General features: G+C 44.8%; 2 protein-coding genes across 7 annotated transcripts in view; one reads left to right on the forward strand and one right to left on the reverse strand.

Annotated features, from left to right (window-relative positions):
* ZNF496 (zinc finger protein 496) overlaps positions 1 to 14,007 on the reverse strand; it is a 33,467-nt gene extending 19,460 nt beyond the window's left edge. For 2 of the 4 annotated variants that reach the window (XM_063094562.1, XM_063094560.1), the window contains exons 1-6: positions 13,917 to 14,007; positions 13,507 to 13,722; positions 12,014 to 12,123; positions 11,245 to 11,672; positions 10,663 to 10,852; positions 5,734 to 5,807 (exon numbers count right to left, since the gene is read on the reverse strand). In XM_063094562.1, the coding sequence (XP_062950632.1) occupies positions 5,734 to 5,807; positions 10,663 to 10,852; positions 11,245 to 11,634 (654 nt within the window). In that variant the 5' untranslated portion in view covers positions 11,635 to 11,672; positions 12,014 to 12,123; positions 13,507 to 13,722; positions 13,917 to 14,007. Of the gene's footprint in view, positions 1 to 5,733; positions 5,808 to 10,662; positions 10,853 to 11,244; positions 11,787 to 12,013; positions 12,124 to 13,506; positions 13,723 to 13,916 lie in introns of all 4 variants that reach the window. The other 2 variants (XM_063094563.1, XM_063094561.1) reach the window with 2 other exon arrangements.
* A 95-nt stretch (positions 14,008 to 14,102) lies between these two features.
* Positions 14,103 to 24,895, forward strand: part of NLRP3 (NLR family pyrin domain containing 3) — a 74,014-nt gene continuing 63,221 nt past the window's right edge. For 2 of the 3 annotated variants that reach the window (XM_063094298.1, XM_063094300.1), the window contains exons 1-2: positions 14,103 to 14,397; positions 15,347 to 15,493. The gene's annotated coding sequence lies outside the window, so the exon portion shown is untranslated. Of the gene's footprint in view, positions 14,398 to 15,346; positions 15,494 to 15,588; positions 15,730 to 24,895 lie in introns of all 3 variants that reach the window. The other variant, XM_063094299.1, reaches the window with a different exon arrangement.

The following is a 24,895-nucleotide window of genomic DNA, read 5'->3' on the forward strand; positions in this document are numbered from 1 at the left end:
ATAAGGGCAGATAGCAATGAAATTAAAAACAGAAAATTAACAGAGAAAAAGCAGTAAAACAATGAGCTACTTCTTTGAAAAGATCAATACAATTGAAAACTTCTAGCAAGACTGACAAAGAGAGAAGGCACAAACTTCTAATATCAGAAATAAAATGGATATCACTGCAGACCCTGCAGATATCAAAAGTATATCCCATAAAAGACTAATACAAATAACTCTACATATGTAAATTTGACAATTTACATGAAATGAACCAATTTTAAAAAAACATATTACTGTAACTCACCCGCTATGAAACAGATAGTATGAATAAGCACTATAACCATTAATGAAATTGAATCTATAATTAAAATTACCTACCATCTATCCCTGGCCAATTCTCCAGGTTTGCATGGTTTCACTAGAGAGCCCTACCAAATGTTCAAAGAATTAACACCAATTTTACACAATCTCTTCTAGAAAATAAGAGAAAGGGGCATATTCCAATTTATTTTATGAAGTTAGTATTAACCTGATATCAAAACCAGACAAAGACAGTAAAGAAAAAGAAAGCCACATACCGATATCCCTCATGAATGTAGGTACAGAAATCTTGAACAAAATAATAACAAATCGAATTCTGCAATATATAAATAGCACTTTACACCATGACAAGGGGTTTGTTCCAGGAATGCAAGCCTGGTTCAATAATTTAAAAAAAACCAAAAAACTGATCAATGTAATCTACAGTATTAACAGGTTAAAGAAGAAAATTCACATGATATCAACTGAATCACAAAATTCAACACACACACATAATAAAAATTCTCAGAAAAATAGGAATTGAGGAACTTCCTTAACTTGATCTAAGAGAATTTACCCAAAAACCTATACAGAAGGCACAAATTGGAAAGGAAGGAAGGGAGCTCTATGTATTTGCAGATGACATGATGACCTTGAAAAAAAAAAGAATCAGAGAAATCTATTTTAAAAAAATCCTCCTTGAACTCATATGTGAATTCAGCAAGGTCACAGAATAAAAAATGTAGTAACAAAAACCATTACACTTCTATATACTAGAAACGAATATGCTGACATCAAAATTAAATATACAATACCATTCACAATTGCTCAAAAACTGAATTACTTAGGGATAAATCTAACAAATCACGTACAGGAACTGTATGCTCAGAACTACACAACACTGATTAAAGAAATCAAAGAACTATATAAATGGAGAGGCATACCACATTCACAGTTTGAAATTTACATTTACTGTCAAGTTAGTAAAAATGTCAATGCTCCCTAAATTGAAATACAGGTTTAATAAAATTTCTATCAAAATCTCAGTGAGACTTTTTATAGATATGGACAAGATTATTCTAAAATTCATACAAAAAGGCAAAGGGATTAAAGTAGCTTAAATAATTTTGATGAAGGAAGAAATGGTAGGAATAAGTCTGCACAATTCAAGACTTAACACATAGCTACAGTAATCAAAACTGTGTAGTATTAGTGGAAGCAAAGACATATAAATCAATGCAACAGAAGAGAGCATCCAGGAATAGACCCAAACAACTATGCCCAACTTTTTGACAAAGGTGCAAAAGCAATTCAATAGAGGAGAGACTGCCTTTTCAACAAATGGTACTAGAGCAACTGGACAGAAAAAAAAAACTCAACCAAATTCTCATTCATACTTTATACAATTATAAATCATGGAATGAAAAGCAAATTGGATCACAGGTAATGAACTGAAATGTATCATGGAGCTTAAATGTAAAATGTATAACTATATGACTTTTAGAAGAAAACATAGGAGAAAATCTTTAGGGGCTAGGACTAGGCAAAAAAGCATGCTCCTTAGAAGGAAAAATTGACAAATTGGACTTAATCCAAACTAAAAACTTCTGATTGCTAAAAACCCCAGTAAGGGGATGGAAAGACAAGCTACAGAGTCAAAGAAAATATTTGCAAAACACTTATCCAACAAGGGATGAGTATCTAGAATACCTAAAGAGCTCTCAAAACTCAACAGTGGGGCCCACCCCGTGGTGCACTCGGGAGAGTGAGGCGCTGGGAGCGCAGCGACACTCCCGCCGCGGGTTCGGATCCTATATAGGAATGGCCGGTGCACTCACTGGCTGAGTGCTGGTCACGAAAAAGACAAACAAAACAAAACAAAACAAAACAAAACAAAACAAAACAAAACAAAAACAAACAAAAAAAACCTCAACAGTGGAAAAAGGAAAATGATCCAATTAGATCACTGGCAAAAGTCATCAAGAGGCAGTTCACAGAAGAGGATATAGAGATGGCAGACAAGAACTTGAAAAGATGTTCAACATCATCAGCCATTATGGAAATGTAAACTTAAACCACAATGAGGTATCACTGCACACCTATCAGAACGGCTAAAAACGAAGGAACAAGAAACAGTAACACCACCAAATGCTGGCAAGGATGTGGAGAACGTAAATCGGGGCCGGCCCCGTGGCTCACTCGGGAGAGTGCAGCGATGATAGCGCCGAGGCCGCGGGTTCGGATCCTATATAGGGATGGCCACTGCGCTCTCTGGCTGAGCGCGGTGTGGACCACACCGTGCCGAGGGTAGCAATCCCCTTACCGGTCAAAAAAAAAAAAAAAAAAATTAAGCATTTTGGGCCGGCCCGTGGCTCACTCGGGAGAGTGTGGTGCTGAGAACACCAAGGCCACGGGTTCGGATCCCATATACGGATGGCCGGTTCGCTCACTGGCTGAGCGTGGTGCTCACAACACCAAGTCAAGGGTTAAGATCCCCTTACCGGTCATCTTTAAAAAAAAAAAAAAAAAAAGAAAAAAAAAAAAAAGAGAGAATGTAAATCACTCATACATTGCTGGTAGAAATGTAAGTGACACAGCCACTCTGGGATATAGTAGTTTCTTGTAAAACTAAATATGCACTTTCCATACAACCCAACAATTGCAAACCTGGGCATTTATCCAAGAGAAATGAAGACTGATGTTCACACAAAAACTGTACATAAATGTTTATACCAGCTTTATATTATAAAGGCCCCAAGCTGGCAACCCAGATGTCCTTCGACAGGTGAATGGTTAAATGAAATGTGATACTTTTACACCATGAAATACTACTGAGCAATGAAAAGGAATGAACTACTGATACACACAGCAACGTGGATGGAGCGCCACAGAATTATGCTGAGTGAAAACAGCCAATCCCCAAAGATTACACATTGTATGAACCCATTTAGGTGACATTCTCAAAATGACACCATTGTAGAGATGAAGAACAGATTAGTGGTTGTCAAAGACTGATGGGAGGGTGAGAGTGGGAAAGAAGTGGGTGGCTATAAAAAGCAACAGGTGGGATCCTTCTGTTGAAACAAATTTTCTGTATTTTATATGTATCAATGTCAATATCCTGGTTGTGATACTGTATTGTATTTTTACAAGACAGATTTTTACTATATATTTTACCATTAACTATAAAAAGTTCAAGGGATCTCTGTTATTTCTTACAAATGTATGTGAATCTACAATTATCTAAAAAGAAAAAAGAAAAATGAAACTTTACAAGCACCCTTATTCATAGCAACATTATTCACAACAGTCAAAATGTAGAAGCAACCTAAGTGTCCATCAGCAGGTGAATGGATAAACAACTGTGTTATATACATACAATGGAATATTATTCAACGTTAACAACAAAGGAAATTCTGTCACATGCTACAACATGGATGAATGTTGAGGACATTATGCTGAACGAAATAAGCCAGTCACAAAAAGACAAATACTGCCTGATTCCACTTACATGAAATATGTAGAGGAGTCAAATTCATAGAGGCTGAAAGTAGAATGGGGGTTGCCAGGGGCTGGGGGAAAGGGGAAATGGGGAGTTACTGTTTAATGGGTGAGGAGTTTCCCATTTTGGGAAGGTGAAAAAGTTCTAGAGATTGGTTGCACAACAGTGTGAACAGACTTAACACTACTGAACTGTACACTTAAAATGGTTAAGATGGAAAATTTTATGCTATGTGTGTTTTACCACAATGAAACAAAAATTTTTAAAAAAACTTTAAAAAGTAAGATCTTCATGATGGTGACTTTTAGTGCACTGGGCAGAAACTATGTCTTCAACAGAGTGATAAAACAATACCGATTTATCAAAATCTATGTACTGTGTTCACTATGGCATTTAGTAGGGACACAGAGGAAATCACAGATGAATACCACTCCTCAGTAGGTATTAAATTCACAGCATCCCCTTGTGTGTTATGCTGGTTAAAAGTACTGATTTTTAATAAGAAATATGGGTTTTACCTCATTTGCATCATTTGTGTTTAGCAATGGTCACATGACACAGTAGATGCTGAAATGTATGTACTTAACATCAGGGTACATGGGTGCATGCCGCAGCTTCAGCAGAGCAGAAGGGCAGGAAACAGATGTCCCCTACCCCAGGTGACCTGCTACCTTGGATTGAATGTCCCCCTAAAACTTGACCCCCACTGTGACAGTGTTAAGAAGGTGGGAAATGCTATGGTGGTAGTTGAAAGGTGGAGCCTTGAAGAGGTGATTAGATTGTGAGGACTGTACCCTCATGAATGGATTAATCCATTCTTGGAATAGTGGGCATGGTTCTGAAGGTTTTAAAAAGAGAGCATGTGAAAGTCTCTCTCTCTCTGCTTCTGCCATCTCACAATGTGATACCCTGTGTCTCTGAAGCCACCACAAAGGAAGACCCGCACTAGACGTGTTCCCTGGACTTTGTACTGCCCAGCCTCTGAAACTATAAGCAATACATTTTTTTTCTTACAAATTACCCAGTTCCAAGGATTTTGTTATGAGCAACAGAAACAGACTAAAACACCTGGCTGACTCTTTCCCATCACTGGCCCTCCCTACTCCAAGTTAAAACTCAGGTTGAAAAATCAGTGCAGAAAGCAAACTCTTCAGCTTCCTACATTCTGCTGAGACATGTTAATAGTGTGTCTACTGTTCTTCATAGAATCTTCTATCAACCGGAAAACAAATAAAACACACTCCACTTTTCCATGAAGCTCACATTCCCGTGGGAGGAGATGATGTTGTAATGACTAAATATCATGCCAGCCAGTGGAAAGTGTTAGAAGGAAAGATGAAGGGGATGTGGTCAGAAACCATGGCTAACGGCAGCAACTGGGCCAGAAAGAGGTGAGTAAGAGACTTGCCAGACTAGCTCTCAGCTCTGAGTAGGCAAACCTTTTATGGAAACACGAATGGGGAATGCGCCAAGGAAATTCACTAATAACTCACCACACCGTTGTGATGGTACTGAAATTACCTGTGTTTTCTTCCCTCCACTTCCTAACATTTCTGAAATAGTTATGAGGATTTTTAAATTAAAAAAAAACATATTTAATAGAAGAGCAGAGAGGCCTCCTTTATTCATAGAAAGGGATCCTAGAAATGCTGAGGCTGATTGATGTGGACTCAAGGGCATTCGTTTTCTGGCATCATTGTCTGCACAAGGTTTCCCAAAGGTGAAGGTGACCTGACAGTCAGCCCAGTGAGCAGCCAGGACTGTGAAGGATGGAAGAGAGATGGGGTGTCTTGTAAGCTCATGTCCTGCCTATTTTAGTGTTTCTGGCTAAGGCTGAATATCTTGTGTAGTAGACAGTAAGCTGGTTGGGGTCCTTGGAAAGCTGCCCTGTAGTTCACAGAGAGGCAAACATGGGATTTTCCAGGAGTCTTGTAGAAATCACTCACCTGAGGCAGCTGGAAGGTGGTCATCAGCTGTGCATCCCTCACACTCTCTTCCTGAAGAAAGGCATCTTGCGGAACTGCAAGAGATGGAAAAAGGGTGTCCCAAAGGGGGCCAGGCCTGGCGCTGACACCTCCTGAGTTCCCTGGGGCTCTTCTCCATTTCGACTTTGGCAAGCAAAGAAAACCACAAGAGAGACACCAACACAGAGCCATTTCGTGGCATTTTTCATAAAACCTCAGGTCTCTGTTCTCACCTGTAAAATGAGGATTACAAAATGATGCCCATGCAAAGCACTTTGCACATTAAGAGTTTCTGTTACTTTGTTTTCAGATACAACAATGGGGGCTAAAAGAGAGAATGCCTGGGTTCAAGTTGGCACTGCCAATAATTATTCGACTCCTTGCAGGCCTAGGGACCTCAGCTTTGTCATCCGAAATACAGGGAAAATAAAGGTTAAAACTCTACCTAGTTGAGGTATCAGTAAGGGCTGTTGGCAATGAGAATCATTTTGGGACTCCAGCATCATATAAATTTATACATTTAGTGTTGCTGACAATGCAGAGAAAAGAGAACACATACAGTGTTGATGGGAATATAAATTAGTACAGCCATTATGTAAGATCATATGGAGGCTCCTTAAAAAATTAAACATGGAACTATCATATATTCCAGCGAATCCCACTTCTGTATATATATTCAAAGGTACTGAAATCAGTATGTTGAAGAGATATCTGCATTTCCATATTCACTGCAGCACTATTTACAATAGCCAATATATGGAAATAACCTAAGTGTCCACTGACAGATGAATGGATAAAGAAAATGTGGTGTGCATACTCAACAGAATGCTACTCAGCTCTAATAAAGAAGGAAATCCTGTCATTTGCGACAACATGTATGAACCTGGAGAACACTACGCTAAGTGAAATAAGCTAGTCACAGAAAAACAAACACTACCTTATCTTGCTTATATGCGGAATTTCAAAAAAGTCCAACTTATAGAAGCAGAGAGTAGAGTGATGGTTATCAGAGGCTGGGATATGAAGAAATTGGGAAGATGTTGGTCATAGGACAGAAAATTTCAGTTAGGAGGAACAGGTTCAGGAGATATATTGTACAACATGGTGACTATAGTTAATAACAACGTATTATGTACTTGAAAATTGCTGAGTAAATTTTTTTAAAAATTATTTTTTATTTTACTTTCACTGGATAGGTGGACAAGTAGACCTTAAGTGGATAAGTATATAAAGCAATCAATTAGCTTGATTTAATCATTTCACAATGTATGCATATGTCAAAACATCACATTGCACACAATAAATATATACATTTTTTTATTTGTTGATAAAAAGATTTTTTTTAAAGTAAAGAATAGAGTTTTATCACTGTTAGGCACTCTTGGAAGAGCATTTGGAGCAGTGCCCTAACCCCCATCATACAAAAGTGGCTTTGGAACCATCTCACCCTCTGTATCAGTCTGTTTTCTGTTGCTCGCAACAGAATACCTGAAACTGGGTAATTTATAAAGAAATTGAACTTATTTCTTACAGTTTTGGAAGCTCGGCAGTCCAAGGTCCAGGGGTGCGTCTGGTGAGGGCCTTCTTCTTGGTGGGAGTCCCGTGGCGACCAGGGTATCATATGATGAGCATGGCGTGAGCAAGAGAGCTAGCCTTCTCACTTGCTCTCCTTATTCAGCCATCAGAACCACTCCCTGATAACCCATTAACCCATCATTCCTAAAATGGATTAATCCATTCGAGGGCACAGTCCTCAGGATCCAATCACCTCTGAAGGCTCCACCTTTCAAGTATCATAATCAGATTTCCCACCTCTTCACACAGTTACAATGGGGATCAAGTTTCCAACACATGAACTTTTGGGGGACACATTCAACCCTTATCACCCTTCCTTACTCATGTTGTTTTTTTGGTAGCCGGCCAGTAGAGGGATCCAAACCCTGGACCTGGACCTTGGTGCTATCAGCACCACGCTCTAACCAACTGAGCTAATCAGCCAGTTCCTCTCTACCATGTTCTAATATTTTCTTTCCTCTGATCGGCAACTACGCCTTACTCAGGTTTCTGCAAGCAATGAGCCTCACACCTGGCCAATGGTGCAGCTATGTAAAAATGAGCTTTGTGTTTCAAAAGGTGCTCCTTTTACAGGATAAGACTTGGAAAACTGCACCACAGTCTTTCAGTGTAGAGAAAAATCCTACAGGTTAACCCCAGGTAACATGTTATGTCAATACCAATGCTAACATCAGAAACTAGTTTCCCTGGGCCGGCCCGTGGCTCACTCGGGAGAGTGTGGTGCTGAGAACACCAAGGCCCCGGGTTCGGATCCCATATACGGATGGCCGTTTCGCTCACTGGCTGAGCGTGGTGCTGACAACACCAAGTCAAGGGTTAAGATCCCCTTACCGGTCATCTTTTTAAAAAAAAATAAAAAGAAACTAGTTTCCCTGACCTATCAGACCTGGGATGCAAAGTCTTCAGCAAACAACAGGTGCAGGAGTAGATATTTGGAACAAAGGACTGGGAAAGCAGCCGATGCAGATGGCAGTGACAATCTGGGTGTAAAGCAGCCTCTTTGTTGCCTGAAAGGGATGCTCGGGCTAGGTGGGTGAGGGTTTGAGGAGGAAGTATTTTTTTATGTGCACGTTCAATTTTAAGGTTTATTTGTTCATCCTTTTTATTTTACTTTCACCCCCCCAACTTTATTAAGGTATAATTGACAAATAAAAATTGTATATTTTGTGTGCAAAAACTGTACAATGTGAAGTTATGACATATGCATACACTGTGGAATGATTAAATCAGGATAATTAACATATCCATCACCCAATATACTTGACATTTTTTTTGTGATGAGAACATTTAATACCTACTCTGAGAAATTTTTAAGTATACAATGCATTATTTTTAACTATAGTCACTATATATCTTCAGAATTTATTCATCCTAACTATAACTTTGTACCCTTTGACCAACATCTTGAGGAAGGGGTATTGTAATTCTGCTCCCTCCTGCCACCTTCTGGGAGATGGACGACAGCCCCACCTTACCTTTGGCCAGGATAAATGAATACAGGGACACTTTTGAGAATCACATTGGAAAACTCCAGTCCATACATAAAATCCAGATTTTGTGGAAGATCTTCAAGAGTAGGAACTATATAGCTCTAACTGGTAGCTCATCCAATGATAAATTGCCCTAATGTTTAAGGTTTTCCAGATTGTTAACTCTCATCAAGTCTACTTTGTCTATTGATTGTTCCTTATGGAAATAAAGAGCTGACCCAAATCCCCTCCGTGGTTGCTGGCTTATCTCAGAACCTCACTAAGAAGCACCTGCATAGGCTGTTTTGGTTCCTGAATCTCCTCCCACTCCTTCTGAGTATCTTCCTGGACTCCACGACAGGATCCCTCCTATGGCCACCCACTTCCTGCACAACCCAGACTGCTTATACATGCATTTTTTTATTTGGGCAAGTGGCTGCTTCCCTTATGCCTGTTGTTATGGGCTGAATTATGTACCCCTCAAATTCACATGCTGAAGTCCCAATCCCCAAGTACCTCAGAATGTGACTATATTTGGAGATAGGGTCTTTAAGTTAAAATGAGGTCTTTTAGGCTGGGCCCTAAGCCAATATGACTGGGGTCCTTATAAGAAGAAATTGGGACACAGACACACACACAAAGGGAGGACCATGTGAGGACACAGCAAGAAGGCAGCAGTCTACAAGCCAAGGAGAGCTCAGGAGAACCAAATGTTGCCATCAGCTTGGTCTCTAACTTGCAGACTCCAGAACTATGAGAATAAATTTGTTATGTAAAGCTACCCAGTCTGTGGTACTTTGTTACGGCAGCTGAAACAAATTAACACAACTGTTCTGACTTTTAACCAAGGAGAGGTTGAAGAGTTTATTTGATTTGTACAGAAGTCAGTATAGTTTTGCACATAGAGAAATTTAATAGGCTTTACTTATTTATTTACTGAGAAGCTTATTATAATGCCAAACACAACTTCCGCAAATCAAAAGAATGCATTCCTGGCTTCCCAAACTCTCTTCTTCCATGGGAACTATGGAGCGAAGTGGCAAGTCCACCAAGACTCACACACATGCCACAGATTTCCTTCAGCATGAAGGTGCCACAACCTCCCATGATAATTACTTCAACTTAAACTTATGGGCCGTTCAGGCCTTGCACTCAACATCTTACAAATTGTATCTCATTTAATCCTCAAAAAATGCAAAAAGGTAACTAATAGCTGTACTGGACAAAGGAAGAAACCAAGGCTTAGAGAGCTTACAAGCATGCCCAAGGTAATACCTAGAAATACAAAGTCAAGCTTTTCTGGTGACAAAACTACTTGCCTGTAGCCAACTGGGGCACTTTGTATAGATATTCAAACCATACCTAAGTGACATTCAGGCCCCATACACTGAATATACCACCTTTTACTCTCCAAAGCATTTTTATATCTCCTTAGTGCATCATAATGATCCTGCAAGCAGGAGTTGTTTAGCCAAGGAAATAGAGGTTCTGAGAGACATGGCCATGCTCAGCTCATGCCACAGACCCTGGTGGTTCAGTGACAGTCCCTGGCTGTCCCCAAACTAACAAAGCCCACAGAGATGTACCCTCAAAGAGATAAGATGGCACAACCTTAAAGACACCTACCTACAGAAGAATTTCCTCTGAGAGGACCTAGCACTATGAAGAGGACAGACATTTTCATGAGATTCTGATTCAATCTCTCTAGGGAGGAATCTAGACCCTGATAACAGCTCACAGCTCCTCAGCGACAGGAGAACACTGCTGATATAAAGGGCCATCATCTTAACAAAAACTACACTAAAAGCACAGGATGGGGTATACAAGCTCCCACTTCACCACTCCCATATTCCCATGGGCTGCATACCTGGGTCCCCGCTGAGCTGGCCTGGCAGTCTGCCTGCGAGGCCCAGGCCCTGTGCCATGGCCATGGGCTGGGTGTCCTGGCACTTTGTAAGGTTGCTTTGGGGTTCCCCTGGCAGCCGCTCTGGCTCCTGGTCCTGGTCTGGATGGCTGTCCCCATCGTCAATCACCACAGGGTCTTCAGAGTGCTTGAGCTGCAATCCCAGAGAGTTTTTCAGGGCTGGGTGGAGAAATCCCTAACCAGGGTCAGGCCAGTGGGATCTGCAAGACACTGGGCAGAACCACCCCCCACTCCCTCCCTGGGCCTGCTGAGCACTAACTCCACAGCAGACCACAAAAGGCTCACCCTGAGCCTTGCACAGGGCTGTAAAGAGGGATGACACAATCATACTCAAATTAGAGCCTTTAGGGAGCGAAACCTGTTTTCTTAGGAAACCAAACGCTAGTCTGTGCCTAACCAAGGTACAAGGACTGAGACAGAATTCCTTAGCCCAGGCCAGGGGACGCAAGACACGGCCAAAGCACAGGAGCACGGGGCTTCCCAGCCCCTTTCCCTCCCCATCCAGGCTCTACCCCCTCCGCTCACCCACTTCCAGGGTCTCCCCGGCTCTCGTTCCAGTGCCTCCACCGTGGCCACAGCCTGCTCGCCACTTTCAGGCTCCTGGGCCCGCACCCAGTTCTGGATCTCTCGGGGCAGGATGGCCAAGAACTGCTCCAACACCAGCAGCTCCAGGATCTGCTCCTTGGTGTGCCTCTCGGGCCGCAGCCAGCCCCGGCACAGGTCCCAGAGTCGGTGCAAGGCCTCCCCGGGGCCTGCTGCCTCCTGGTAGCGGAAACGGCGGAAGAGGCGACGGGAGGATTCGGGGCTGGGAAACTCCCCCTGGGGGCAAGGGTTCTCTCCAGGTGGGCTCCTCATTTTCCTGGGCTCCTCGCTTTCCTTTGGAGCCAAGACTCGAGGGCACAGGGCTGTGGGCATGATGGGATTTGATGGGGGGTCAGCGGCAGAAGACGACCCTATTTCCAAACAGAAATCGCTGGCTTCAATGTTCTGGTCTTCTGCAGTCGTTTCTGGGGGGTGGTGACAGAGAAACTGACAAAAACCACAGGGACCAGCCCTTCGGAGAAGCCCTGGGAAATGTAAGAAGTGTCAGTGTGGCTGGTCCTCACACGTGGGGACAGAGAGAAAGATACCCCCCTCACCAGTACCACTACATGTGAGTTTCCCTGAAGGGGTGACTGGATGAGCAAGGCAGGAAATCTGGGAGAAGAGCGGTGGCATTTCAACACGACTCTGTTTTTTCAAGCATCCAGCAGGGCCACATGCAGGAAGAAACATAATCAAGACTCTCTGGTACCTTCGGTGGCCAGGTCCTACTGGAGAGGACCCAAGATGGACGTGCCAAGTGGGCCACTATCTTGACCTTCGGAGCTGAAGTCCTTGCTCTTAAGACTTCTACAAACTGGGCTGGAAAGACAAAGACACATGCATGGGAAGAGCCCTCAAAGAGCATCAAGGAATGGAAAATCCACCCTGTTAGTGGTGGAGGACTGACCACCAGTGTTGCGTGCTGGATGGACAACAGAGCCAGAATAGGCCTTACCCAGCAGAACCTGCACTGGGAGGTAAGGGATAAAGCACAGGGAAAATGACCCCAGACAGATGGGGAAAGTCACAAGAGACAGGCACATGCAGTTTACCAGAGAGAAATAACACTATTTAAAAACAGTGCTTTCAGACTAGCCTTCTGCCCAACTCATTTGAATATGTAAGCAGCAATGTTTAGCATATATTTAAAGATACCTTGACTTTCATCCTTGTCTCCACCCACTCTACCCTTGTTTTCTTCAAATCATGCTCAAGGAAATGGCACACACCTTGTAGTCTTTCCTTGCTAGGATACAGAGGGAAACACTCACCACAGAGCTCTCAGCACTCGCTGAGCCCCTGGACACCACAGCCCACCATATCCCCCATGGTAGGGCTCAGGGATCCCTACACCTCCAAGGCTGTGGTGCAGACGACCCAGCCAACACACACAGGGTGACAACAGAGAGACCAGCGGTTACTATTCACTGATCTGTACTTTGTAACACAGGGAAAGTGAAAGGGCAGGTGGAGACACACACAGTTCCCTCCTTATCCCCAGGCATGGCCACTGGACCTCCACACCCCCATCTGTCCAAGGCTCCCCAACATGGCAGCATCTTAACTTTCAACACCTCACAAGGTGAGGTCGCAGGAAGACAAGTAATGCCAGAAAAGCAACAAAGCAACTGAGTAGCACCAGAAAAAACCGTCTCCGGAACCCTTTGCTTCCAAAGTAAAGACATAACACAGACACTCATAAGGGGACTCTGAAGGCATTTGACTAGATGCATCACAGCTCTCCCGACCACCACATTCCCTTCCACGTCTGTTCGTGTATATGGAACCGAATCTGGGCACCACCCGCTCTCCTCACCTGCCCCTCTCTGGACACGCATCACACACCTGCCGGGTCATTGATTACTCAGGTCTGCACCCACGCTGGGGCACCCAGCACCCCACCTTCAGCAGTCAGTTCCTGCTGTGAGGCTGTCCACTGCGATTATCTCTAAGCAGACAGCCGTGTTCCTCTTTACCACCTTGGCACCTGGCGCGTAGGAGGCTCAGGAGGAGATTCCTGATGAATGAACTAACGTTAGTTAGTCACGGGAGGGTTCCCACAGGGGCGGGGCTTGCTTAAAGCAGTTCTTGGAGGAGGAACAGAGCAGGAGGGCATTTTAGGCCAGGGAAAGGGGGGAGCTTTCTCTCTCTCTCTCTCACATACACACACGCCTCCGTTTTAACCCGCGCCGGGCTTCTCACCTCACAGCCTGCAACTCCTTCCCAGCGTCTAATTCAAATCCCTCCTACTGTGGCGGAAGTGCACGGCCGCAGCCCCTCATCCTTCCAGCCCGATCTCCCCGGTGTACTTGCTGAGGCGGGCTCTCTGCAAGGGCCCGACTCTTCCCTGGCCGGTCCAGACCCGGTCTCCCGATCATCCAGAAAACTACAACTTCGATTGGGAGCAAATGGAGGCTCCTGAAAAATAATAATTGCGTTGCCTTATCTCCGGCCCGCACATTCACGGACGCCCGGCTCCAGGCGGGGAGGCGACGCCGGTGGAGGCCAGGGTTTGGGACTCGGAGACCCAGGCCCGGGGCGTGAGGGGCGCGCGGGCCGCGGAGGGGGCGGGGCCGAGGCGCGGCGGCCGCAGGCGCCCGGGCCGCACTCACCGCCGCGGCGCGTTCCTGTTGGCGGGCTGCACGGGCCTGGCCGCCTCCGGAGCCCGCCGGACGCGGAGGAAAGGAAAGGCCAGAGCCCTCCGGCTCCCTCCCCTGGGACACTTCCTGCTCCGCTCTAGGACCGGGGAGGTCTCCGCATCTCAGTGGTTCGTTCCTCCGCCCCCCGGCCGAGGTGTGCGCTGGGGGTGACATCTGACACCCCCGGCCCGGCCTGGCCCGCGCGCCCCGCCCCGCGCGCTCCCCGGCCTGGACGCTGGGCCGGGGGCTTTGTGGGCCCGCCTCCCTGCAGCGACCGGGCCTCCACGGGGTTGGCGAGGGCGACGCGCGCCCAGGCGGACTGGCAGCAGGGGCGTCGAGGCGCGGCCGGGACGGCGCCCGCTAGCCGGTGGCGGGGCGGCGGAGGCCCGGGACGTAGTGGGCAGGAGGGCTCGCCCGGGTGCGGCCAGTCGCGGGCGGCCGCCGACCGGAGAAGGTGGGTCTGGGGGCTCTTCTCTCCCCTGTTCTTCTCTCTCTGGCTCTCTCAGTGGACGCGGGCGTGTGGACGCCCGGAAGGGCCGATCCGGGAGTCGTCGCCGAGTGCAGGAATTGGGGGGTGAGGAGCGAAGGAAGGAGACCCCGCGCTCCGCCCGCTGCCCCATCGCGGAATCCCTCGGTGACCACCCCCACCCCTCGCCCTGGCAGGCCCCAACCCCCTTCCAACCGAAGCTCCTCCTTAAAGCCTGGCTCTCCCGCTTGTTCAGATGAGGAGGGCCGGAGAAACGCAGGCCCCCTCCCCGGAGCTTCCTCCATTGTGGGATCCCCAAGGTGTCAGCCTGCGCACCTTTTTGAGGTGCAGCCGATTTGCAGAGTTTCACAGTTTCAGAAAGGCTGCCCACCATGTGGACCTTCTGAGCATCAGGACGACCCTGGGGGTGCCCCGAGGGGCTGCGGTGAATTCCGCGCGGAGTTGAGGGCGGGAGGTCGGGGGTTCAGGGAGCTCATTGCTGGTTTAAGGGAAGGTTACCGCTGTTGACAGTGAGATGGAGGAAGAGGATACGGGACTTTGACCCAAGTGTTGCAGGAAAGTAGAAAAGGACAAGAGTGGGAAGAGGAAACCTGGTTTGCCAGTAGGACAGCTGGTACCGCTGGTTCCCTGAGGGTGCAGGCGTGCATAGCCAGAGGAAATAAAGACAGATAGGGAGCTCTGCCCCCACATTGGGCACTACTGGGTTGGACCAATGAGTTCCCGCAGCTGAGGTGCCAATCAACAGAAACTGCCAGGGCTCAGCAAGTGACCAAACTACTCGAATCCAGCTGGGAGGACTTCAACCCACGGAATGTAACTCTCGGTGCTCTTGAGTCATACTATTGCTGGAACTTGCTCCACCCTCTCCGGAGCGTTCTCTTTACTAAATAAACTGTCCTTTGCTTTTCACGTCTAGCCTGACTCGTGGAATTCTCTGTTCGAGACACCAAGAACTCGAATTTAGCTGGTGAAACCTGCAGTTTCCCACATCATCTTGGTTCTCTGACCAGGAACCCTGCAGTTTTCCTGTAACGTCTTGGTGTATTGGCTGGGATACAAAAAGGTAACTGCTTTTCTTTACTACTGCTCTCACTTTTGCCATTTTCTTTCTACCTCCCGCACTCCCCCCCACACCTCCAACCTCTCTCTGAGCCACAGCCTGCCAGCGAGATTGCACCCGGCCCACTTGGCTTGGCTCCACTCAGCGTGGGCAGGCGAAACTGGCGGGTCTGCCCTTTCTCTGGCTGACGTCCTCCCCGGCTGCCTCCTTTGCTGCTTCGACATGAAATCAGCATTGAGGTAAGAGCCCCATGCTCTTCAGGCTGTGGAGGCTTATTTTTCACAATTATATATTTCCCAGGGAAATATTACCCTTCTAATATTTCCCAGGGAAATATTACCCTACCACATGAAATGTTTCCTCCCCTATTATTACACCTGCCCTGCTGCGTTTGCGATCTGCTTCATGCTCTGCTAGCTGAGGTTTTGTTTTTGAGAAAAAGGTGGAACCATATGACATAGGTGGAAGAGCGCCCCCCCACCCCCGACAATTTCTCTGTAGCGGTGGGATATTGCCAATCAGTTGTTAATGAGGTGCATCTGGGGATCATTAGACCAAGGGGAGTCTGGTGTGCGACTGGGCAGTTCCTCCTGGTTCCAGATGGTGCCTTGAAGGAAGGTCTCACAGCTGAGCACATCCAGGTGGACTTTGTAATTCTGGGTCTTAGTGAGGAGAAAGCCACTTTTCTGAAAAGTGGAAGTAGAATGCCTCCACCTCTGCTTGATGGGTTATAAGTCAGACTTTGATTAACCAGCTCATAGATATGGAATGGAAATTTGGAGTGACATCTGGGAGCAGCAAATTAGAGCCTTTTAATTTAGCTGCAGTTTTGTTCTGAATTTCGAATTCAAGTGCTATTTTTAACCCTGTATTCATCAGAATGGCAATAAATGGCATGTTTTATGTTCTTGTGAAGATGAGAAGGGCTTTCACACTTAGCCCTTCCTTTGGGGTTTATTTGAGGTTATTCTGAACTATCATGGGGAAGAGACTGGTTTCCTTTTTATCTTGTTTTTGGTTTGTGCATTTCTTTACATTGGTAAGGGGAGGGTTGGTTGATATGCATTGGCAATTCTCTGTTTTCTGTAACTATTTTCAGGAAATGAGAAAGACTGCAGAAGAAAAAGCTTGAGAAATCAAAATGGTGTCAACACAGTCTGACTTCTCATTTGCTTATCAATAGAGGATACATTAATGGTGGTGGTACCAATTGTACATAAATACACAACTTATTAAATCACATACCCGAATAGAATCCAAGTTGAGGAACAGGACCATATAAAGTGGAACTAGTGTCCAACCAGGTAAAATGTAACTAGTAAAAATGTAATTGTGTTAAATGACTTGTGAAAGCCAATGATTTATTACCATCTGTCATTTTTAAAATGACAGTTGCATGAAATGGAAATAATAAATAAGCTAAGTATTTTTTGAACATTCCATGCTCAAACCCCATCAGGATGGCTTGAGCACATGTAGTTTCTCATCACAGTCATAGGAAGTCTAACAATGTCATCTTTTATTTCCAAAAGATTATGATGTGTTTGTGGAACGAATTCTGCTATTTTGTAGGGAGCTTCCTTGACACTTTGCACCCCATTACTCATGATATTGCAGAGTGTTTTAGTAGTGGAAGCTGACAATGAAGGCATCGACTTTCTTGTTGTGAAAGTATGAGGTTAAATATGCTGCCAAGTACTGTCCCCTGAAACAACTCCATGGTTTTGAAAGCAGGGAAGCAGCAGTCTTGGGAAATATCAGAGTAAAGATTGCAGCCCAACAGCAAAGCTTAAAATTTTCTCCTGTAAATCACTTAGGAACGAAAGAGGCAATCAGACCCTGGTGTTTTTTGACAGGTGGGATCTTAATTAGGGTAAAATCTATTAGTGATAATTAAGAAAGGATATAACCTTGCCAGTTGGAGTGCATTAGAACCAGCATGGAATGTTTCAGCTGATCCCAGTTCCTCTGTGGCTTCCCCTTCTCTGGGTGATTGCTCCTAGGGGTGCCTCCCTCACAGGCCGTGGGTGTTCCATTTGGCCTTGCTCACATCTTGGGAGTCCAGGTGCAAAAGGTTTATGAAAAACAACAGGATTAAGTACATGATTACCCTGTAAACTCCTTGTTAAGGGAATCTCCACCACCTATCTCCCAGGATATTACATTTGTTTGGTAGACTTTTTTTTTTTTTTTTTTTTTTTAAAAGATGACCGGTAAGGGGATCTTAACCCTTGACTTGGTGTTGTCAGCACCACGCTCAGCCAGTGAGCGAACCGGCCATCCGTATATGGGATCCGAACCCGGGACCTTGGTGTTATCAGCATCGCACTCTCCCGAGTGAGCCACGGGCCGGCCCTGGACTTTTTTTTTTTTTTTTTTTTTCCTATTTCAACTCGTCCCATAGTCTGGGCTGTCATATTTGTGGAATAGCATTGTTATCAGTGGGATATTAATTGCATTCCCTTCTTCCTACTTGGACAGATCTTGCTTCCCACCTTCACTTCAGGGCCTAGCACAAGTTAACCTACTCCCGTGTTGGTTTGGACTAATTCACTGTAAGGAGCCAATAGCAAGCATTGTTATGTTGAGTTACTTTTATAAAGCATAGGATCATGAGTAAGGAGCCAAAGTCAGTCTTAGGGGAAGGCAAAGGAAAAGGCCCTGGGGCTGATCATAGGGCTGGAGACGTCTGGCATCACAGAGGACTCTTCTTCGGGGATGCCCAAGAAGGGTATAAGTATACTAAGGAGGAATCCAATTGCGGACGCCCACAGATCCTCAAGGGCAAAATGCCCTACTACAGAGGACACTCTGGAGAGGATTTTGACCCAGGCATCATCCCCTTAGACATTACAGGTTTGACCCAGATAATCTGAAAATGCTTCATCTTTTTTTTTGTAAGGAGGCCTGGCCTCAGTATAAGCTTGGGGACCAAGAACTGTGGCCTCTAAATGGGAGCACCAATTACGACATGATCTACCAGCTAGATCTGTTTTGCAAGAGGCAAGGGAAATGGTCAGAGATTCCTTATGCCAGGCCTTCATGGCTCTACATCGTGGACCCCTCGTATGCAACAGAATTTCGAAGATTGATTCCAAAAAGCTACGAGTCACAGATCTAACTGAAGGCCCCCTGCTTCAACATCCACCTGTCTCTCAGGGAGAAAATAGACCCCCTCCATATTGTACAATGTCTCCTGCCTCTGCCCCTGCAGCCCCCTCCTTAGCCCTTCCCATACAAGAAGTGGCGCTCTGTACCCTGCTTTGTCCCCTTCAGCCATCCTCACTCTCTGGGAAGTGGCAGGTGCTGAAGGCACCATTATGGTCCAAGTTCCCTTTGCAACAACAGACAGAAATGAAAAGAAAAATTGAGAAAATATTTAGAGGACCCTGATAAATTTACAGATGGGTTCTGGACCCTATCCTTGGCTTTTGACCTCTCCTGGAGGGACGTCCAGTTTATTCCTTCAACTTGCTGTACCCCTATAGAAAAAGACTGCGTCCTAAAAGTGGCATGGAAAGAAGCAGATGAAATCTTTGCTAGAACCCCCCAGGGAAACTATCCAGGAAGAGAAACTGTCTCCATGACTGACCAGATTGGGATTACAACACAGAGAGAATGATGAGAAAGGCAAAGTTCTTAGAAGCTCTGATAAGAGTCATGAAAAAAAAGAATACAAAAACCTGTAAATTATGATAAGTTGAGGGGAATCATCCAAGGAATGGACAAAAACCCTGCAGTGTTTTTTTTGATAGATTAGAAGAAGGATTTCAAAGGTCACCATTTTGGATCCATTCTCACCCGAAGGCTAAGCCTTGATGGGACAGTAAAGCCCCTGATGTTAGATGTACATTGCAGAAGTTACAACTGGGGCTACAGACAAATCAGACTATTACTCAGTACATCTGTCATTGCATTTAACAATCATAATCTTGAGGAGGGAAGGAAGGAACAGTGCAAGGAAAAATGACAGGCCAAAATTAATGGCTGTTGAAATTGGCAAAGCCCTTGAGACCCAGAGACCATCCAAGGGTATACCTAAAAGCCAAACAAAAAAGGCCATGTGTTCCTGCTTCAAGTGCAAAAAGAGCGGATATTGGGCTAAGGAATGTATCCAACCACACCCAGCAACATGTCACCTTTGCCAACGTACTAAAGATGATCCCTGGCACTGGAGATATGACTGCCTGTGCTCCTAAAGAGGGGGCTGTTGGCCAACAAAAGCTCTAGTAGTCCAGGAAGGAGAGGCAAGTGACTGAAGAGGGCCAGGGTTATCCTCCTCACCACTGTCCAGGAACATCTTAATAGTCAAGGAACCCCTGGTAACTCTGGATGTTATGGGTAAGCAAATTCACTTCCTTTTGAATATAGGGGCAACTTACTCTGTCCTTCTTACCTTTGTAGGGAAACCCTCCTCATGATCCACGAATGTCATAGGTATGCGAGGGAAAAAAAAGATCAGCTACTTCACTCCTTCTTTGACTTGCTGAAACAGAGGACCTTTGGTGATCTAAAACAAACCCCAACTAAGGCCCCTGCATTGGGGATCTCTAATCTGCTTAAACCCTTTACTTTGCATGTTGCAGAGAAAAGAGGAATAGCTCTGGGAGTCCCGACTCAAAAGTTGGGGACAGAGCTATGGCCCATAGCATTCTTTTCAGAGACTTGATGGTATTCCTAAAGGCTGGCCTGGCTGCCTTAAAGTAGTGGCAGTTACCGCTTTATTGGTAGAAGAGATGCAAAAATAACTAAGGGAAAGCCTTTAGAGTTGTTGACTCCTCATCAGGTTAAGTCAGTCCTTGAAATAAAGGGACATTTGTGGATGACAGGGGAAAGATTGGCCAAGTATCAGGCAATTCTCATAGATAACCCTGGGGTGACTCAACCTGCAGTCTGTTAAATCCAGCCTCTCTTATGCCAGTGGACTCTTCCCCCGTCCATTGGGGATGAGTATATACTATATCCCAAATCCATGCAAGGAGGCTGAATTTAAAAGATCAGCCCTTACTGAAGCCAGAAGACAATTAGTTTACCGATGGGAGCAGCTATATTCTCCGTGGGGAGAAAAGAGCAGAATACATGAGAAAAACTGAAGTTATAGAGGTTTAGCCCCTAGCTCTGGGGACTTCAGCACAGAAGGCTGAAATTATTGCCCTCACCTGAGCCCTGAGCTTGGGGAAAGGAAAAAGACTAAATATCTATACTGATTTTTTTATTTTTTTATTTTTAAAGATGACCGGTAAGGGGATCTTAATCCTTGACTTGGTGTTGTCAGCACCATACTCTCCCAAGTGAGCTAACTGGCTATCCCTATATAGGGACCTGGACCTATGGCCTTGATGTTATGAGCACCACATTCTCCCAAATGAGCCATGGGCCGGCCCTAAGTATCTATACTGATTCTAAATATGCCTTCCTTGTACTTCATGCCCACAAAGCCATTTGTAAAGATAGAGGATTACTAACCATCAGACAATCTCCCATTAAACACGGGCTTGAAATTTTATAGCTATTAGAAGCAGTTAACCTACCAAAGGAAGTAGCTGTTATACATTACAGAGGGCACCAGAAGGAAAATTCTTCTATAGCAAGAGAAAATCAAGGGGCTGACAGAAAGGTTAAACTCGCGGCAAAACAACCTATAATCCAAACTGCTCTATCCTTCTTTCTCTTAAAAGGGGAAACGATGACCCCACAGTATGCCCAAGCAGAAGAAGAGAAGGCCCAAATTGAAGGGGGCTATAAACAAGGATCATGGTGGATGACAGAAAACAGACTCTTGCTCCCACAGACAATCCAATGGAAGTCTATTAAGGTTCTACAAGATGCCTTCCATTTGGGTAGAGAGGCAACCTTGGCCATGGTCACTTGTCTGTTTACAGGCCAGGGTCTAGCATAAACAGTTAAACAGGTTTGTAGGGCCTGTCCTCTGTGTGCCTACAACAACTCGGGGCCAAGGATGCCTCCATTGATGGAGCCAGTCCAATAGAGTGGTGCATATCTAGGAGAAGACTAGTAAATTGATTTCACCCATATTTCTCTATGCTAGGAATATAAATATCTGTTGGTTTTCATAGACACTTTTTCTGGATGGATAGATGCTTTTAAGATTAAAATTGTGAACCCAGCCAAAAAGAGAAAGATTATTCTACATACAATTCTTAGACAAATGAGGTCAATTTAACATTGATTTTTTTTTTTTTTTTTTTTAAATTTCAGAAAGCATCTGGTACAGTGTATTTTTGTCCTGGAGTAAAGTGACTGGCTATTTGGGAAGTAGGAAGTATAGGACAAAGGTAGAAGATCTGAATAAGTCGAAATAATATTTGTGAAGGGCGAATTTATGAAATAGAAAAATTGGCTAACATTAAAAGCAAATTATGAGGGCCGGCCTGTGGCTCACTTGCGAGAGTGTGGTGCTGATAACACCAAGGCCACGGGTTCAGATTCCTATATAGGGATGGCCGGTTGGTTGGCTCACTTGGGAGAGCATGGTGCTGACAACACCAAGTCAAGGGTTAAGATCCCCTTACAGGTCATCTTTAAAAAAAAAAAAAAAAGGCAAATTATAAGTTTTTCTAAAAATTGAGCATTAATGTTAAAAGTACTCTGATGCAAGATTAGAGTTTGCTCTCCTATGTTGGAACAATGAAATTTCCTGAAAGCACTTACTGCCCTTAATAGGAAGAGTTTTCTTTTTTTTGTTTTGTTTTTTTAATCTTTTAGGTAACTGGCCTAAGAAATGTATTCTGTGTTTTATCAGGACAATTTCTTGTGCTCTCTGCCTTTGAAATCCTTTGTCACTTTGCTTTTATTTTATAATGATTTATGATCCTATTTGATTAGGTGTTTCAAACCTTTGTTGTTTGACAGACTTCTCAAAACCAAATTCTAAAAATTAAATCTTTTTGACTTGGACTAACTCTGAGATGTTGAAAAGGCCCTGGCACTTCTTAAAGGATCTATAAAAGAGATATCAAAAACTAATTGGACTTGTCTGATAAGTGAAATTAAATGGGAAGCATGTTCAATACATGAAGTGGTGTTTGATTTTTATTTATATATATATATGTTGATATGTGTTCCAAAATTGTGTAAGGTTCTTAGAGGTTCTGTGTCTTGATGTAGATGCTATCAGTCATAATCTTGGTTCAGTTATAATTTTCAAATGTTATATCTTCAAAAATTTCATGGAGGAAACTTTGACAGGTACAGGTTCCTGACAAACTTTGAGCTCATTCCATTGGATGAATTTCCAAAAATTCTAATGAAGAAACTGATGGGTTTGTGAAATTGCTAACCAAAGACAAGAGTTGATGAAACTGTTTATGAGCATTCAGAAGGAAACAATAGTAAACCTGTTATTAGAGTCTAGCCTTGTCTTTTAATCTGTTACTGAAGCTTGTATCTTCCAAGCTACAACAGTTCCACATCAGTATGATCATGCAACAAAGATGTCAACCCTTAGAACTGCCACTGGCCCCTACCGCACACTGCATGGGCCAGACACCGGTTTACCCACTAACACGCTTTGGGCCGAGCACAACCATTTGCCCCTAGTCCAACTCTACTACTTAGACCAGGTAGGGTGAGAGTTTTGTGATCCTCAGTAGGCAGGGCCAATGCCCCTTTTCAGTGAAGAAGCAGCTATAAGAGATGGACCATTGTCCTTCTACAACCCATAAAGATTTATGGAGATCATATCTCTCGGGGAAAAGGTTGTAGGAAATTAGAACAGGACAAGAGCAGGAAGAGGAAACTGGTTGGTTGTAAGTAGGATAGCTGGAAAGGATGTAGTTCTCTGAGGATGTAGACATGCACAGCCACATGAAATAAAGACAGGGAGCTATGCCCCCATGTTGGGCACCATTCAGATGGACCAATGAGCTCCCACCAGCTGTGTCAATCAACAGAGACTACCAGGGCTCAACCAATGACAAAACATCATGAATCCAGCTGGGAGGACTTAAACCCCCAGGAATGTAACTCTTGGTGCTCTTGAGTCACACTATTGCTTGAGCCTGCTCCATCCTCTCTGGAGTGTACTCTCTCTCTCTTTACTAAATAAACTGTCCTTGGTTTTTCACCTCTTGCGTGTCTCATCCAATTCTTTGTTTGAGATACCAAGAACCTGGATTTTATCTGACGAAACCTGCAGTTTCCTGCAACATTTTGGTTCCCTGACCAGGAATCCCACAGTTTTCCCGTAACACAAGGTCATGTGGTAGTGAGGGGCAAGCAGGAATTAGGGCTTCCAGACCCAACTCTCAAGAGAGGGCTACTCGCCGCTTCCCTTACCTTATGCTGAATATGGCCCGAATTCTCAAATGGATCTTCTTGTGCTCATCCTTAATTTTTCAGGCTCCAGAGCTTAGGAGAAAGTGTGTCCCTGGCCCCTGAGCAGGGATGATTCGCACCACTCATTCTCCATCTGCCCCACACTGAAGTTGGACTCTCCCACAGATGAGAAGACAGAAAAGTCTCCATCTACTACAGGACAGCTACTGCGGGTCCCTCTGATCTTCTTCAAATCCTGTTTCAAGAGCAAACAAAAGGAAACCATTTCTCCCAAAGAAAGTGTCCAGGCTGAGTTAGCGGGAGAAGATCGTTGGACTGAGGCACCGGCTCCCCTAGTCCTGTTACTCTTCTCATTCCATGGGCCTTGGGCATCTCCATTTTCTCCTCTAAATTACTGAAATAATCACTTCTGACTGGCATAGTTAGTGAGAGCCACTGTTTGTCAAATGCCTGGGAGTCTGTGACTTTAGCAGGAAATGGGCCAAGCATGGGAGTGAAGCTCTTGTTTGTGAACAATGATTGTTCTCCCAGATGACAGCCAGAGGCGGGCAGGGCTACCCAGGGATCTTACCTGGAGTGTGTAGATACTAGTAGGAGTCATGATCTTTGACTTATCTGGAGTCAATGTTTATAGGATTTCATGCACACCCCTCTCTTAGGAGCTCTAGCCAGGAACCATGGCCTGGAGGAGAGGCACTGGGAGGAACCAAGGATCATCAAAGGCAGGTCATGCTTAGGTGCTTTAGCAAAGAACCCAGCTTGTGGCACTCTGGAGTGGTCCTGCTGTAATTCCCAGCCCTGGGACTGGCCTGGAAACGAGTGTTAGTGTTTGGGAATTGGTGCTTGGAGCTCTACCCCCTGCAACCCCAAAGCAGGTAAAATGCAGGGCCCAGAGATTGCTGGCACACAGCACAGGGTTAATCCTCACTACCCAGTCTAGCTCCTTCCCTTGAAGTGACATCTTCCTACATAGCTGTCCCTCTCACTGTTAACACTTTAAGGCTCAGAATATGCCTTTACTTTGTGTTTCTTCTGCATTTATCTCAGTGCAGGGGTTAAGAGTCTGGGTCCTGTAATCAGCACCTGAATTAAATCCTGCTTCATTAA

The sequence above is a fragment of the Cynocephalus volans genome, chromosome 4, assembly GCF_027409185.1.
Source record: "Cynocephalus volans isolate mCynVol1 chromosome 4, mCynVol1.pri, whole genome shotgun sequence".
Taxonomy (NCBI): Eukaryota; Metazoa; Chordata; class Mammalia; order Dermoptera; family Cynocephalidae; genus Cynocephalus; species Cynocephalus volans.